At 34.3% G+C, this 18,079-nt stretch overlaps 2 protein-coding genes across 2 annotated transcripts in view; both read left to right on the top strand.

Annotated features, from left to right (window-relative positions):
* LOC139488289 (exportin-2-like) overlaps positions 1-18,079 on the top strand; it is a 37,492-nt gene that overhangs the window by 5,047 nt on the left and 14,366 nt on the right. Inside the window, exons 3-11 of the mRNA XM_071273790.1 lie at positions 1,109-1,254; positions 3,285-3,386; positions 3,803-3,948; positions 4,347-4,437; positions 10,017-10,124; positions 15,043-15,135; positions 16,646-16,813; positions 17,281-17,410; positions 17,773-17,838. Of these exons, the coding sequence (XP_071129891.1) occupies positions 1,109-1,254; positions 3,285-3,386; positions 3,803-3,948; positions 4,347-4,437; positions 10,017-10,124; positions 15,043-15,135; positions 16,646-16,813; positions 17,281-17,410; positions 17,773-17,838 (1,050 nt within the window). The remainder of the gene's footprint in view (positions 1-1,108; positions 1,255-3,284; positions 3,387-3,802; positions 3,949-4,346; positions 4,438-10,016; positions 10,125-15,042; positions 15,136-16,645; positions 16,814-17,280; positions 17,411-17,772; positions 17,839-18,079) is intronic.
* Positions 5,208-9,640, top strand: LOC139488300 (zinc finger protein 862-like). Its single transcript, XM_071273801.1, has 7 exons — positions 5,208-5,827; positions 6,222-6,769; positions 7,057-7,218; positions 7,486-7,680; positions 7,881-8,312; positions 8,551-8,700; positions 9,019-9,640. Exons 1-7 carry the CDS (start codon positions 5,614-5,616, stop codon positions 9,403-9,405), a joined length of 2,088 nt encoding a protein of 695 aa, XP_071129902.1. The 5' UTR covers positions 5,208-5,613; the 3' UTR covers positions 9,406-9,640.

The raw sequence follows: 18,079 nt of genomic DNA, 5'->3' as shown, positions 1-18,079 counted from the left end.
AGCCACTATCATGACTCAGTGTTCTCCACATGGCCTTTTAGTATCATAGTAATGTGAGGCTATAATCTGAAATGTGATGCTATCTGAAGTGGTTTTCTTATAGATTATGTTACGGACCAGTAGAAATTTGTCGATAAAAGCACTGATTGCATCACGTTCTGGGTTTGTTTACAAAAATTACACACGAAATTAATAACACTGTACTTGGGGGTACTAATTATTACAACTGACCAAGTAATTAATATTTTGGGTGGGCGTCCTTCACAACAACATAAATTGTGGAAATTTTTGGAAGGAGTTAAACCACTGAACAACAAAATAAAATAATTGACATTCAAAAGGAATATCGAAATATATTTTATAAAACTGACAAAAAGAAACGTAAATATAAGAAAATCCTTGGAAAAAGATCGTGAATGGTTAAATTATATAGTCGATCGCACTGAAATGAATTGTATAACATGTGAAACATTTGCAGTGACACCCCTATTTATGAAATGTATTTTTGTTACGGGATCGTAGATTCTGTACTTGCTCATGAACAATCAGAACAGCACAAAACCTATTGGAATAGAGGAGACGAAAGCACTAGAGGAAAATAAAAGTAAACATCTATTATTTATTTTAAACTTTTTAGTGTTTGTCAAATGAATGTCATTATTTTTTAGGACCATTAGATTTGAAGCTGGACCAATACATTTTCAGTCCACTGGTCTGTCTGGCTAGTACACAAAAAAAGCTTAAATTCGACCCCTGATGTGATGCTATAATTTTTAGAAACAAGATGGTATTTCAATTTCACCTGTTGACCAGGATGCTAAATGAAATATCTGGGGAGAACACTTTAAATTTGCCAGACTATAAAGTACAAATCTATATAGGCTTTCTTTTTTACAAATGGTATATTGTATTCTACCTCTGCTCCTAAATGAAGGGGTATACTGGTTTAAGTCCATTGATGTCTGTCATTTATCCCCTGAATTTTTACACACTTTTTTTTCATGAATATAGTAGTAAGCTTCAAATGAGAGTGCTATACAGTGTGATTTATTTTCAAGTTACAATCATATATAATCTTGATTCTAAATTTTATTCTCCTATTTTTCAGCTGAAAAGTTTTTAGAATCTGTTGAAGGCAGCCAAAATTACCCTGTGTTGTTGCTTACTCTGTTAGACAAAGATGGTGTTCCAGTTCATCTCAGGGTCAGCTCAGCTGTCACGTTTAAAAATTACACAAAAAGATGCTGGAGGGTGGTAAGTTGTTAAATACATCTGCAAAAGATGAGCTGGAGTGTAACTTCTTGAGAAATAATTAATGGCAGTAGTTAATATGGTTTTGTTTAACCATGGTTTGGGCATTTATATTTGATTATTTCACTTGAGTGATTTTAGTAAGTAAAAACTTTGATGCTTTATACCTTGTTTATAGAAGCCTTGTGACTGTATGTTTTGGAAGTTTCCATCTGACTATTGTGCTTGACCACACAGTGACTGCCTAGAAAAAAACAACCTATAGTTGTCATGAAATTCTCACCTATAAGTAACAAGATAATACTATTTGGTCTATGAAATCCCTGCAAGGGCTTCCTGTCCATCAAACCAGGTTCACCTGGCATTATACCCATTTTATTGATCAATTATCAAAAATGTGTGATTATGTCAATTTCTCTAAATGTATTTTTCTAGCACATGAAGTACAAAATGCAGAAACAAAGGGAAATAATATGTTTTCAGTGTTCCTGAAGATTGTAGGGTTGTTAGGTGATGATTTATTTAGTCACAATTCTGAAATATCATTGTGATTCTGCTGAGTTCTGGTATCATACATACCTCTTACAGGAATGTTTTCACTTTGTCAATGAACAAATCGGCTATATTGATATATTTTTCATTTTGAAAAACGAATTTTTGAGTTTCAGCTATCAAAGGTTTTGTCTGTCATAAAATTTTTGATTTGGCAGATGGAATTGTTGTATGACATCAAATGAGACAACCATCCATTAAAACCAAAGGATAAAGTTTTGAAAGCCTTTTTTTTTACTAGGAAATACTTTATTAGTTTTCCCTTATATAACTGTCCAACCTTTCATTTTGCTGTGTGTACAGATAGTCCTACTGTGTTGCCATTTGAATTTCAACCTGGCTACAGTAGACACATGCCTCTCTGTGTGGTCAGTTTATGTAATCACCGCAATTATAAATCAATAATGTTTTGTCACCTGTGTGGGCTGTCATAGTTTTTAACAGGTAAATGCATGTATAGATATATTGTATGAAAACCTATTGGTAAGTGTTATTGAGTCCTAGATATATGCATCCTGTGAGAACTTTTATTATATGTCAGTGTTTTATTTTTATCCAGAAAGGATGATGACGTCATTATTTTCGATTTATCATTTTATTCAATAAACACCACATGCACATCTTATCACTTAGATGGGGTTTTCATATTTGTTATCAACTTATCAAATTATCGATTGAGAGATATATGTTTTATTGTAAAAAAATTAATGTAAAAGTTTTCAAGTTAATAGAGAAATAAGAAGATATGGTATGATTGCCAGTGTTACAAATTTTACCATTGATGAAATGACATAGATGTAATCAACTTAAAGTACTATGCAATGTAGGTTACAGCCTACAACAATGAGCAAAATCAAAACTCTACAGTAAGCTGTCAAAGGCTCCAACTTGACAAAATGTAAAAACATTTTCAAACAAGAAACAATTTATGCAACAACAAAAAAAAATTCAAAAACAATAAACTGAATCATGTGAATCATAGGCTCCTGGTGGCCAGAGTCCTGACTTGGGAATTAAAGAATATGGTGGATTGAGACATGTTTTTTTGGGATTAAACCATCCATGTAATTAAACAGTGGTGTAAAAAAAAAGTTGGAAATTGATTAACTAGACATTGATATGAAGCACAAAAAATAAGTCACAAAATACTTATCTGAGAGTACTCCAATATGCTAGAAAAAAACAAAGGCTATGACAATTGACATATATGGTCTATTTGGTATTTCAGATGTTTTAGATTAATGTGAAAAAGAAGATGTGGTATGATTGCCATTTTGATAACTCTCTACAAAACACAAAAATGACACAAAAATGAACAACTAGTGTCACTGTACAGCCTTCAATGTGTCTAGGTAGATATTGAATAGGTTTGAAAAACATGATATCAACATTTCAATCTTTTGAGGACCAAAAAACACACTTTTGACAAGTAAACCACTTAAAAAAAATATTATTTTGGTCATTTAAATTTATTTTTTCAGACAGAAGATGAAGGTGATAAAATTCATAGAAATGATAGGACTACCATCAAACAAAGAATAGTTGGTTTGATGTTAAAAAGTCCTGATCAGATACAAAAGCAGGTAAGTCCATTCCTCCATTCTAGTGTTACTGAAACTATTTCTCAAGCTGTCAAGTATATCTACAATTTGCAAATGTCATAGAGAAATGAACTTTTTTCTCCATGATTGTCACCAAGATTATGATTTTGAAATGTAACAGTTTACAGTGCATTTGAACTGTACTCATTCATAAACAATAACATTGATGTATTTAAGTTGGTAGCTTATTTGTCGAAAGTATACAAAACATTTCTCATAAATACATTTTTTAAAGCAGAACTATTGTATTTTTGTTAACCAGTTTTCTGCAATGTCAAATGAAATTATACAATTATTTTCAAATCTGAGTTTAAAATGGCCACTTGCAAGAAATTTGACTGACATTAATGGCTTATACTGTAAAACTGATTAGAAGGGAATTTCGTTTTATTTTACAGCTTAGTGATGCAATAAGTATTATTGGAAGGGAAGATTTTCCAGACAAATGGCCAGACTTGTTGCAAGAAATGGTCACAAAATTCCAAACTGGAGACTTTCATGTTATAAATGGAATTCTAATTACAGCTCATTCCTTATTTAAAAGGTAAATAAAATTGTGTTGGAGTAAGACAATCAATAGGTTTTGGGGAAATTTATTTTTTACAAAATTGAACAATAAAATTACACTTAAGCATGTTCAGCACAAAAACAAACATTAAATTTTAGAAAATCACCAAATAAGTTTTACTGTACTTGACATACACCCATAGTTGAAATTTTAAGTGCCATCCTTGGACTAAGTATTTTTCAATGAAGCAGCCAAAAGTGAAATCAGATTTAAAAATTGAAGAACAAAAAGTTATGTGGACATACAAAGCTTTTAATGAATTGTTTACACATCATAATTATGTATTTATAACATTATTTTCTATTGTCCTTATAAGAATAAAGAAGGATAATGTTGTAAAATTGCTTGGACAACATTTTACTTTTACATTACAGATACAGACATGAGTTTAAATCTCAGCAGTTATGGGCAGAAATCAAGTTTGTATTGGATAATTTTGCTCAGCCTTTCACAGAATTATTTAATGTAAGTATTTATGCTTGTATAATGTTGTTCAACTTTAAGAACTGTTATTTGCAAAGGAAAAAATCAGAATGTAATCTGTAGAGTTTAATTCCATGAAACATTTTCTTCTAATCAGTTTGAAGAAATTTAACAATTTATATGGAATGAGATGACTTACATAAACAAAATTATTAACTTATAAATGTGTGCAGGGTTCTCACTTAGGCGTATCCATGAGTCCTGGACTCATGAAAATCTGTCTGGACTCACCATTTTCAATACTGGCGAGTCTAAAGATGCCTCAAAATTGAAAAAAAATCATCAAACTACACGCATATCATAATTTTATTGCAAACTTTAGAATTATTCTGAATCCAATGTCATTTCATTGCTCTATTAAGTCATACAGACTAAAAAAATGAATTATATTTCAATAAAATATCTTCTTAATGTTGGACTCACCATGGCCAAAATTGACTAGTCCCTGGACTTGCCTTCAAAAATCCTTGGTGTCACAGGAAGTAGGCCAGTGTTCTCCCCAGGCCGTTTTAGCGCCGCGATTTTCAGCGCTATTTCAATTTCCCGCTGTCCTATTGCACTCACCGCGTCGCTATCCCGTTCAACCGCGTCGCTATATTTTTTTTCGTATTTTTTCAAATTTCCCGCTTATTTTTCTTTTTGGATCACGTGATTGACTGGTTTACGATTTTTGAAAGAATCATTTCCGTTGTATTAAAGTAACTCCGCGGGACCAGTCTAATAAAAAATGGCGTCTTTGAACGATCAAAATAAACAAAGATTTCAACATTGACATCTATTTTTTGAATTTAAAGAATATATAGAGGCATATATGAATGAAATGAGATGAAATAAATTGACCGCATTTCCCAACGACATTCACAAACTTGTTTAACGAACTTTGAACAAACACTGATTTTAACAACGATCAAATTGGCTTCAATGAGCTAGTCTTTGAAGTATTAATTATCACCCAATCGAACTAATAACTGTTTAATCAGCAATTCTACAGTAATGAAGTTTACCCTTTGAAAACAATTAAGAGGATATGATTAGAAAAACAAACCCCAAGCTGATACTAGACTTGAGAAATTCACTTTCTCGATGTCCAGCTTGGGTGAAGCCATACGAATATTATAAAACGTTAATCAGAAAAATGGGAAATCATTATGCTAAAAAATGTCAACTCCTGTTAAACGTCGTAAGGTTAACAGTACACTGCTACAGTGGGTTACAAAACCCAACACAGAAGCTGACAATGACTTGATTGTTGGTCCTACATGTTCTGCAACATCACCAGTTAGTGCTAAGAAATCTTCACACAGGCAGTCTGGTGTAGACCCATCATGGAAAAAGACTTTTCCTTGGGTTTTATTCACAGATAATGAGAATGGTAAATAAATTTCATGTGATTTTCAGTTGATTTTGAAAATTGGTCAAAAGAAAAAAAATAAATATTTTGCATAATAAAATAAAAACTATTAGAATACCATAGGTTAAAATTTAACTTTTTTAAATGTGGGATTGATTCTTAAATTTTAAATCTATTTTGTTTATGTTAAAATTAAGTAAAATAATCTTTTTTATATTTTCTTTTCTATTTAATAATTTATTATATTTTGACAAGAATTCTTCAGAAATAAATAAAATAAAATAGAAATTTGTATTGTGCCATGATATTCATAATTTTACTTGTAAATATTGAAAAGATATCATAGTAAACTGTTATGAAATAAATGTTTATAAATTTAGGTTGAATGAACTTAATCATTTTTCTTATGTTATAGGTATGCTTTGCAGTTTCTGCACAAAGTTCAACATGAAGTCAAAGAATGGGTCTGGTGTATGGGTGTCTGTTCCGTGTACCTACTTAGTTAGAGATAGCTTACTACGACATGCCAAGACAAAGATGCACATAGAAGCTACCGACCTTGAGGCCAACTCCATTCTTGCAGGCAAAGGCCAGAGTATTCAGTCAGCTGTAGAACATCACACCTCCTTAGAAAAGACAGCCCTGATTGGTGCCTTCAAGATAATGTACTGGTTAGCCAAAGAAGAGATTCCACACACAACTCATTTCGCTTCACTTCTAGACTTAGCCAAGAACCTTGGATGTGACTATCTCAACTTACTGCAGAAAGGTGAAAGTGTCAACTACACCAGCCAGCGTATTATGCAGGAGATGTTACACAGCATTAGTCTACAGATTTCTACACCCGTTATAGACGCCATTCAGCAGAGCACCTACTACTCATTACTAGTTGACGAGACAACAGATGTGTCCGTGCTAAAACAGTTGACAGTTATGGCCAGATACTTCAACCAGGACTTAGAGGTAATATTTCCCTTTTTTTACAAACTGTACATATAAAAAAGAAGATGTGGTATGATTGCCAATGAGACAACTATCCACAAAAGACCAAAATGGCACAGACATTAACAACTATGTCACCGTACGGCCTTCAACAATGAGCAAAGCCCATACCGCATAGTCAGCTATAATAAGCCCTAATAAGACAATGTAAAACAATGTTAAACAATATACTGGAACAGCATATTATTGTTGATATATTTAAAAACTAATAATGACTCCCATATTATATTATTTTCTTTCTTTTACAGTTGAAGACATCATTTCTGACACTCATCGACGTTCCAGATGGTAAAGCAGACACCTTAGTCGCAGCACTCAAGCAGTTCATGACAGAAAACCAGTTGCCTGCACACTCGTTTATTGGTCTGGGTTCAGATGGTGCTGCAGTAATGGTTGGCAAGAAGACAGGGGTAAGATTTATTGAATTTGTATTTATAAGCATGTGGTATGATTGCCAATGACTAGATTAAGCTATAGTAGTAAAAAATTTCATAAGATGTGGTATGAATGCCAATGATACAACTGTTGAGGGATACAACTTGAAATGAAATGAAAAATTAAAATAAAAGGCTTTTATGCTGTTGTGCAGAAAAATTGGTTCCGGTTAATGTTATTATTACTTCTATTATATTTATATATTATATATTGCATTGGTTAATATATTATGACTTTTTCAGGTTGCTACACAGTTGAAAGCAGACCTAAATAGTGAACTGATCAACATACACTGCATTGCACACAGGTTAGCCTTGGCAGCAGCTCAAGCTTCAAACAACATACCCTATCTCCAGAAATTCAAGTCTATACTGAAGCAGCTCTTCTACTATTACCAGAACTCAGCAGTACGAATGAGTGGTTTAAAGCAGTTAGAGGTATATTAACATTTAGTAATTTAAGCAATTTTCAGGTGACATTAATCTGTTTTACTTAATGAAAATATCAACTATAAGAAAATGTGATGTAATTGCCAATGAGAAAACTATCATAATTATAAAATACTAAAATTATATTTTGTATGTGTATATTGACTTTATTTGAAAATTGAAATCTTATATATATTTCTTTTTTGCAGCACATTCTTGGTGACCCTGCCATCAAACTGAAAGAGGTTGGTGATACTCGCTGGTTGTCACATGAAACTGCAGTCCGTGCTGTTAGCCAGTGCCTACCCTCGCTTATAGCCAGCCTTGAGCGTGAAGCATCAGAACGTCATGACGCCACTGCAGCAGGTCTAGCTACTTTCGTCAAGAGTCCTTCCTTTGTTTGTACCCTTGCCATGCTTGGTGATGTTCTACCTCATCTAAACAGATTATCCAAGCTCTTCCAGAAGACATCAGTTGACTTCACCTTAGTGGATCCCTTGGTTTCCTCAACACAGATGACACTTCTACGTCTACTTGAGTACCCTGCTGACCACATGACCAACCTACCAACCAGATTCGAGCAACTTGAAGAGTACGGTGTAAAAGGGTCAGAGACTGACATCACATCATTCAAAGAAAGGGTAAATATTTAAATAAATCATTAGAACTACACCAAAGTTTTAGCTGGTATATTGCACATTGTTTCATAAACCACTTCAGCATTTTTTTAAAGTGAAATAATAGACACTCATCAGATAAACCAAAAAAGATAGATGTGATATGATTACCAATGAGACAACTTTCAACCAAATGATATGTACAGTTTGACTTGTTTGTAACAAATTTTGTCATATTTTTAATTTGAAATTTCTATTCCAGATTTACCACCAGTACATCAACAATGTTGTTGAGAATCTTCACCAGAGGTTTCCAGACACCAACATTCTTGATGCCTTGTCAGTGTTTGATCCAGAACTTATTGATAAAGAAGACCCCTCACTCCATGAGTGGCTACATCAAAAGCTGAAGGTAAATAATGTTACTCAATAATCAGTATCCTTTGAAATTGAAATACTTTATTTTTAAGAACTAAAACACACAAAAAAATAACTGTTAGTGTTACTGGAGCAAATAAATACAAAGAAAAACATTACATTGATGTTGGTGTATATTTCTTGTTTCACTGCTGGTTTTGAATTTGAGTCGGTACAAAAATAAGGAGATGTGGTATGATTGACAATGAGACACTTATCCACAATAGTTCAAGTCAAGAAGATACTGCCAATTCTGAGTTGTTATTAATTGTTAGACTGTTTAATATAATTCATTTTTATTTTATAATTTTAGACCCTGTCAGATCACTTCACTTCAGTTGGAACCTTTGAGATGGTAAAGACAGAATTCCACTCTCTTAGACAACTTATTGCAGTCAACATGAAAGATCATTCAATGAGAGATGCCATGCTTAAAGTTATACAGATGGGTGACATGTATCCTGCTCTTGCCAAGTACTGCATGATTGCTCTAGTCTTGCCAGTATCAACAGCTGATTGTGAGAGGTCCTTCTCCACCATGGCTAGGATTAAGTCTGTTCTCAGGAACCGCCTCAGCCAAAGAGTACTGAACCAACTAATGTGTATTTCTATTGAAGGCCCATCATCAAGTGACTTTAACTTTCCATCATGTGTGTCTGCTTTTGGTCAGATCAGAAAAAGAAAGCTAACTACTGATTAACTTTGTGTGCTTTAATGACTTTTATAGATATATATAGACATTTAGTTCAGTTAATTTATTTTATCAATGTGTTTAATTTAGTGCTTAAGTAAAGAACAAAATAGTAGCTGTTGGAGTTTATGCTTAAATAGCCTTTAAATTATTGAATGATCTTTGTTATTGTTTAAATATTATGTTTTGTTATGTGATGTATGCTACAGTTTAATCATGACAATGAATAAAATTTATTTTTGTATTTTGTGTTTGATTATAAGAATTTTACAACAGAGACATAAAAAAAAAGACTCTTCATCTATATCAAAACAACAACATTGACAAACAAAGGGGTAACTGCCATGAGAACATCATTACAAGAGAAAACATCAATAGCATGATAAAAAAAACCACAACATATCAATTACAAATCAACCGCGCGCCGCGACAAAGTTACTGAGAATTGTCGAAAATCACGCGCTTACCACAGCGCTATCCAAAAATCCTGGGGAGAACACTGTAGGCACTGAAGAAGTATATAATTTTATATATTCTACCTGTATTTATTAACAACTTATCCTAACTGAGTGTACATGCAGGTTTCTTTTACTACCTTTATTTTATATTATATTTTGTAGGCAACAATGGAATTGGCAAAGACACATGCAGAAGATCCAGTTGCTTTAAAAGTCATCTTCAGTTCTATAGTGCTAATTTGTAAAATATTTTATAGTCTAAATTTTCAGGTAAGTAATTACACAATGTTTATATCACACTAAATATAATCCCCATCTTGAATATACTGTACATGTAGAGTCATTGCAAGGTTTGCATGTCCCTCAGACAGGGTTCATCTGACCTTCAACACCGATTAACATTAAGTTTTAGTATTAATGCCATTTCTCTGATACTATAAGCAATAAGTGGTCACATTCATTTCTCAGATACAATAAGCAATTGGTGAACGAAGTTTGGTGTATGGAGAATATGTCCATAGGTCCATACTTGTACTTAGACTTTGTTATAAATGATTTACAACATACAAATGTATTACCAGTAGAGCAGGCAAGATATCTCAGTATGTACACTCTATTTCTTCAATTTTTTTCTTTATTTTTAGCTCACCTGGCCCGAAGGGCCAAGTGAGCTTTTCCCATCACTTTGCGTCCGGCGTCGTCTGTCGTCCGTCATCGTTAACTTTTACAAAAATCTTCTCCTCTGAAACTGCTGGGCCAAATTAAACCAAACTTGGCCACAATCGTCATTGGGGTATCTAGTTTAAAATATGTGTGGCGTGACCCCGCCTACCAACCAAGATGGCCGCCATGCCTAAAAATAGAACATAGGGGTAAAATGCAGTTTTTGGCTTATAACTCAAAAACCAAAGCATTTTGAGCAAATCTGACATGGGGTAAAATTGTTTATCAGGTCAAGATCTATCTGCCCTCGAATTTTCAGATGAATCTGACAACCCGTTATTGGGTTGCTGCCCCTGAACTGGTAATTTTAGGGAATTTTTGCTGTCTTTGGTTATTATCTTGAATATTATTATAGATAAAGATAAACTGTAAACAGCAATAATGTTCAGCAAAGTAAGATTTACAAATAAGTCAACATGACCGAAATGGTCAATTGACCCCTTTAGGAGTTATTGCCCTTTATAGTCAATTTTTAGCTCACCTGGCCCGAACAATTTACATTTTGAACTTCTTCTAGAGAACCACTGAATGGAATGGAACCAAACATGGCATGAATGTTCCTTATGAGGTGCTGACCAAGTGTTGTTACTTTGTAGCCGATCCATCATCCAAGATGGCCGCCAGCGGGGGACTTAGTTTAACATAGGACGCTATGGGAAATGCATACAAATGACTTCTTTTAGAGAACCACTGAATGGAATGAAACCAAACATGGCATGAATGTTCCTTATGAGGTGCTGACCAAGTGTTGTTACTTTGTTGCCGATCCATCATCCAAGATGGCCGCCAGCGTGGGACTTAGTTTAACATAGGACCCTATGGGAAATGCATACAAATGACTTCTTTTAGAGAACCACTGAATGGATTAAAACCAAACATAGCATGAATTATCCTTATGGGGTGCTGACCAAGTGTTGTTACTTTGTAGCCGATCCATCATCCAAGATGGCCGCCAGCGGGGGACTTAGTTTAACATAGGACCCTATGGGAAATGCATACAAATGACTTCTTCTAGAGAACCACTAAATGGAATGAAACCAAACATTGCATGAATGTTCCTTATGGAGTGCTGACCAATTGTTGTTACTTTGTAGCCGATCCATTATCCAAGATGGCCGCCAGCGGAGACTTAGTTTAACATAGGACCCTATTGGAAATGCATACAAATGATTTCTTCTAGTGAACCACTGAATGGAATGAAACCAAACATGGCATGAATTTTCCTTATGTGGTGCTGACCAAGTGTTGTTACTTTGTAGCCGATCCATCATCAAAGATGGCCGCCAGCAGGGGACTTAGTTTAACATAGGACCCTATGGGAAATGCATACAAATGACTTCTTTTAGAGAACCACTGAATGGAATAAAACCAAACATAGCATGAATGTTCCTTATGGGGTGCTGACCAAGTGTTGTTACTTTGTAGCCGATCCATCATCCAAGATGGCCGTCAGCGGGGGACTTAGTTTAACATAGGACCCTATGGGAAATGCATACAAATGACTTCTTTTAGAGAACCACTGAATGGAATGAAACCAAACATGGCATGAATGTTCCTTATGAGGTGCTGACCAAGTGTTGTTACTTTGTTGCTGATCCATCATCCAAGATGGCCACCAGCCGGGGACTTAGTATAACATAGGACCCTATGGGAAATGCATACAAATGACTTCTTTTAGAGAACCACTGAATGGAATAAAAACAAACATAGCATGAATGTTCCTTATGGGGTGCTGACCAAGTGTTGTTACTTTGTAGCGGATCCATCATCCAAGATGGCCGCCAGCGGGGGGCTTAGTTTAACATAGGACCCTATGGGAAATGCATACAAATGACTTCATATAGAACCACTAAATGGAATGAAACCAAACATGGCATGAATGTTCCTTATGTGGTGCTGACCAAGTTGTGTTACTTTGTAGCCGATCCATCATCAAAGATGGCCCCCAGCAGGGGACTTAGTTTAACATAGGACCCTATGGGAAATGCATACAAATGACTTCTTTTAGAGAACCACTGAATGGAATAAAACCAAACATAGCATGAATGTTCCTTATGGGGTGCTGACCAAGTGTTGTTACTTTGTAGCCGATCCATCATCCAAGATGGCCGTCAGCGGGGGACTTAGTTTAACATAGGACCCTATGGGAAATGCATACAAATGACTTCTTTTAGAGAACCACTGAATGGAATGAAACCAAACATGGCATGAATGTTCCTTATGAGGTGCTGACCAAGTGTTGTTACTTTGTTGCTGATCCATCATCCAAGATGGCCACCAGCCGGGGACTTAGTATAACATAGGACCCTATGGGAAATGCATACAAATGACTTCTTTTAGAGAACCACTGAATGGAATAAAACCAAACATAGCATGAATGTTCCTTATGGGGTGCTGACCAAGTGTTGTTACTTTGTAGCCGATCCATCATCCAAGATGGCCGCCAGCAGGGGACTTAGTTTAACATAGGACCCTATGGGAAATGCATACAAATGACTTCTTCTAGAGAACCACTAAATGGAATTAAACCAAACATAGCATGAATGTTCCTTATGGAGTGCTGACCAAGTGTTGTTACTTTGTAGCTGATCCATTATCCAAGATGGCCGCCAGCGGGGGACTTAGTTTAACATAGGACCCTATTGGAAATGCATACAAACCACTTCTTCTAGTGAACCACTGAATGGAATGAAACCAAACATGGCATGAATGTTCCTTATGTGGTGCTGACCAAGTGTTGTTACTTTGTAGCCGATCCATCATCCAAGATGGCCGCCAGCGTGGGACTTAGTTTAACATAGGACCCTTATGGGAAATGCATACAAATGACTTCTTTTAGAGAACCACTGAATGGAATGAAATCAAACAAGGCATGAATGTTCCTAATGTGGTGCTGACCAAGTGTTGTTACTTTGTAGCCGATCCATTATCCAAGATTGCCGCCAGCGGGGGACTTAGTTTAACATAGGACCCTATGGGAAATGCATACAAATGACTTCTTTTAGAGAACCACTGAATGGAATAAAACCAAACATTGCATGAATGTTCCTTATGAGGTGCTGACCAAGTGTTGTTACTTTGTAGCCGATCCATCATCCAAGATGGCCTCCAGCAGGGGACTTAGTTTAACATAGGACCCTATGGGAAATGTATACAAATGACTTCTTTTAGAGAACCACTGAATGGAATAAAATCAAACATGGCATGAATGTTCCTTATGAGGTGCTGACCAAGTGTTGTTACTTTGTAGCCGATCCGTCATCCAAGATGGCCGCCAGTGGGGGACTTTTGAATGAAATTAAACATGTTCCTTTCCTTATAAATGAGGTTGTGTTGTCACTTTTAGCCAAATTTTATATTTTTTTGATATGATTTCAAAAACCCAAGTAGAATCAGGTGAGCGATACAGGCTCTTGAGAGCCTCTAGTTAACCATTTTTCGTAAATCTGCCCTGAAATTTTCAGATGAATCGGACAACCTAAGGAGTTATTGCCCTTTATATAGTCATATTTTTTTAACAATTTTCACAAAATTTGTAAAATTTTACTAACATTTTCCACTGTAACTACTGGGTCAAGTTCATTATAGATAGAGATAATTGTAAGCAGCAAGAATGTTCAGTAAAGTAAGATCTACAAACACATCACCATCACCAAACCACAATTTTGTCTTGAATCCATCTGTGTCCTTTGTTTAGTATTCACATAGACCAAGGTGAGCGACACGAGCCTCTAGTTTTTTCTTAAAAAAATATCTATGTTCTTGATGATCATTTACACTATCACCTGATAACATAATTCGATAATGCTGAGATAAGTGTGGCTCAGGTAAAAATAATTATTAGTTATTGCGTAACACTGACCGACCTATCAGCAGTGATCAGTAACTTGACAATTTTAACCAACATTTATAATAAAAATATGAAAATTAACATGCTACGGGATCAAGTATTAATGAACAGCCGCCAATTAAGGCGCTGCAGGATCTATGAAAATATTATGAAGGCGCTGCAACACTGCAGTGTCATATCGGCCTGGGGAGAACACTGCACTCTAGTCTTGGTAATATTGAAGCATAAATCCAAAATTGTAAACAGCTTGGTGTTGACAATCATGAATTGATTTTCTTAAGTTGTGCATTGAATATTGAAATTAGGAAAACAAATTTTACAGGAATACAACATATGTATTGCCATCCAAAAATACAGAAACACAGATTGTGTAAAAGGGTTTATTTGGTAAAAAAATAACAATTTTTAAAATTTTAAGTTTTTTTGGAAACATCACATTTAAATCTTTATGTTTAGTCAATGGAACACAAACCCAATGAAACAAGACCATAACATTTTAAAAATATCTGTTTTCTTCGTTATTGTATCATGAACTCAAAAAAGTCACATAACAAGTACAATGTTCAACCAATTCATATTTTACTACAATAACCATATTGTATTTGCTGATTACAGGATTTACCAGAATATTTTGAAGATAACATGGGCATCTGGATGAACCATTTCTTAACATTACTTAGTGCAGATAATAAAATATTAAGGACACAGGTAAATACTATAAACATAACATCTTAGATGAAAAAAATATTCTGCTGTAGAGGATTAGAAAAGAAGATAGACATGATAGATGGCTTCTTAATACAACCTTTGTAGTGTTTTTCAGCTTTTTAGCTCACCTGGCCAGAAGGGCCAATTGAGCTTTTCTCATCACTTGGACTCTGTTGTCGGCGTAAACTTTTTACATTTGGAACTTCTTCTAGAGAACCACTGAATGGAATGAAATCAAACATAGCATGAATGTTCCTTATGAGGTGCTGACCAAGTGTTGTTACTTTGTAGCTGGTCCACCATCCAAGATGGCCGCCAGCGGGGGACTTAGTTTAACATAGGACCCCATGGGAAATACATACAAATGTCTTCTTTAAGAGAACCACTGAATGGAATGATACCAAACATAGCATGAATGTTCCTTATGAGGTGCTGACCAAGTGTTGTTACTTTGTAGCCTAGCCCTTCCATTATCAAAGATGGCTGCCAGCCGGGGACTTAGTTTAACATAGGATCCTACGGGAAATACATACAAATGTCTTTTTTTGAAGAACCACTGAATGGAATGAAACCAAATGTATCATGAATGTTCCTTATGAGGTGCTGACCAAGTGTTGTTACTTTGTTGCTGATCCATCATCCAAGATGGCCGCCAGCGGGGGACTTAGTTTAACATAGGACCCTATGGGAAATACATACAAATGTCTTCTTTAAGAGAACTACTGAATAAAATAAAATCAAACATAACAATATTAAAAACATCATAATAAGTATCCGTTACAATTTTTTACATTTTTTATTATTATATCAAAATCCCAAGTAGAATCAGGTGAGTGACACAGGCTCTTGAGAGCCTCTAGTTCAAGGATAAGTAAGGATTTTGCAAACAAATAAATATTGAAAGATAAAATGCATCATCCTTAAATTACGAAGTTCTTCGACTTTAAGAATTTAATGAATGGATTAATTTGATAACATTTACAATTTTCAGTTTTAGCATAAGTATCACAATAATTGCAATTTGCACAATGATTGCTCAAATAGATCTGAATATTTTCTGATAATATTTAATTGAGTTAAAAGTACTTTTCAGTCTTGTTTAATTTGAATAAGGTGTTCATTTTAATTAAGGAATGACTTCTATTCGAAATAACATAAAAAATGTGGTGCACACTGAATAACGCGTGTAGCTGGTTATTTAACAGTGTGCACCACATTTTTTATGTTATTTCGAATAGACAGAAAAAATATTACAGTCATTTCTTATAATTTAATTCTAAATTCCATTTTAAACCTTAGAAAACCATGAAAAAACGTTGATGATGTCACAGTCACATGACTAAAATATGTCTATGGGCTGATAACAAAATAATGTCAGCCAATCAGAAAACGTGTAACATCCAAACTTAAATTATTGTAATATATAAAACAGAAACTTGACAAAATAAGTTAACTCAAATATGTGATATATTAATTCTATTTTATATTGACCTGAACATATTTCTTACAGGATGAAGAAGAGGCTGGCCTTTTAGAACAAGTCAAATCCCAAATTTGTGATAATGTAGCATTATATGCCCAGAAATATGATGAAGAATTCTCACCACAGTTACCAAGCTTTGTGACTGCCATATGGAATCTCTTGACATCTACAGGACAGCAAGTTAAATATGACATGGTAGGTTTCAATTTTTATAAATGCATTCATATACTTTAACTGAACCAGAAGGTATCTGCCTAATCACAGGCATGTACATTGGATTTCAGTAATTCACATCGTCAGCTAATATTTAGTGAGTAATTTCTTATAGGAAATAAGTTCAATCAGTTTTATCAAATGCAACTTTGATATGACAAACTATATATTGTCAACCAATATAATCACAGTTTATCTACTTTTTATGCATGCATGTAAGTACACAAAATTGGCTGGTGTGCATTACGTCCATCTTATTTATACGATTAGGTAAACGTAGTTTTTGATAGTAAAACTGAAGTCAAATAGTTCAATGAATAACAAATTGTTATATAGGCTTGTATTCATACTTTGGCAAAACCCAGATAATAGAAGTTTTCCTCAATCCACAGTAAATGATAATGTTAATTGACTAATGTTTTAAGTTCACTTTCTATATATTTTTTCAGCTAGTCAGTAATGCCATCCAGTTCTTAGCATCAGTGGCAGAAAGGCCATCATATAAAAGTTTGTTTGAAGATCCAAGTACACTAGCCAGTATTTGTGAAAAAGTTATTGTTCCAAACATGCAGTTCAGAGGTATGTTTCTGATACCTAAGTGTTTTTGACAATAAACACACAAAGCTTAGTTTTACCATTTTGGTTATAAATCAAGATGAGTATCAAAATTTAGAGTGACTGAATAGAAATGATCCTTAGATGTATCCATTTCTATTCAACTTGTTAATTTGAATATTTATTAATAGCTATTGAAAGTAGTATTGCTTCTACTACATACACAAATGCAGTATTTTGTGTTATTTTTAAATGGAAGTTTTAATTTGATTAGTTATTAGATTTTTAACTATTGTCAGGTTAATTGACTATTTGTTTTGACATAGAAATTATACTATTTGATAAATTACATCAGTAATTAATGGAAAATGTGACTTATTGTTTAGATGCAGATGAAGAGCTATTTGAAGATAATCCAGACGAATATATTAGAAGGGATATAGAGGGTTCTGGTATGTTTATGTACAATGATACTTATGACAACACATGCATACAAGTTTTATTTGCTTTTTAGTTAGGTGAACCATGAGTACATAATCTATTGTTACTGCTCAGACATCCTTTTGTGACCCGTTCTATGATTGATAGCCGCTATTGCTCCATATTTGTGTCTCAAAATAGTAAGTTAACAATGGTAATACTTGGCAAAAAAAAAAAATAACTATTTTTTTACACCCTCTGCCTCATGTATAT

The sequence above is a fragment of the Mytilus edulis genome, chromosome 1, assembly GCF_963676685.1.
Source record: "Mytilus edulis chromosome 1, xbMytEdul2.2, whole genome shotgun sequence".
In the NCBI taxonomy this organism is placed as follows: Eukaryota; Metazoa; Mollusca; class Bivalvia; order Mytilida; family Mytilidae; genus Mytilus; species Mytilus edulis.
Note: the sequence above shows the minus strand (reverse complement) of the source record. Positions and strands in the feature narration are given on the sequence as shown.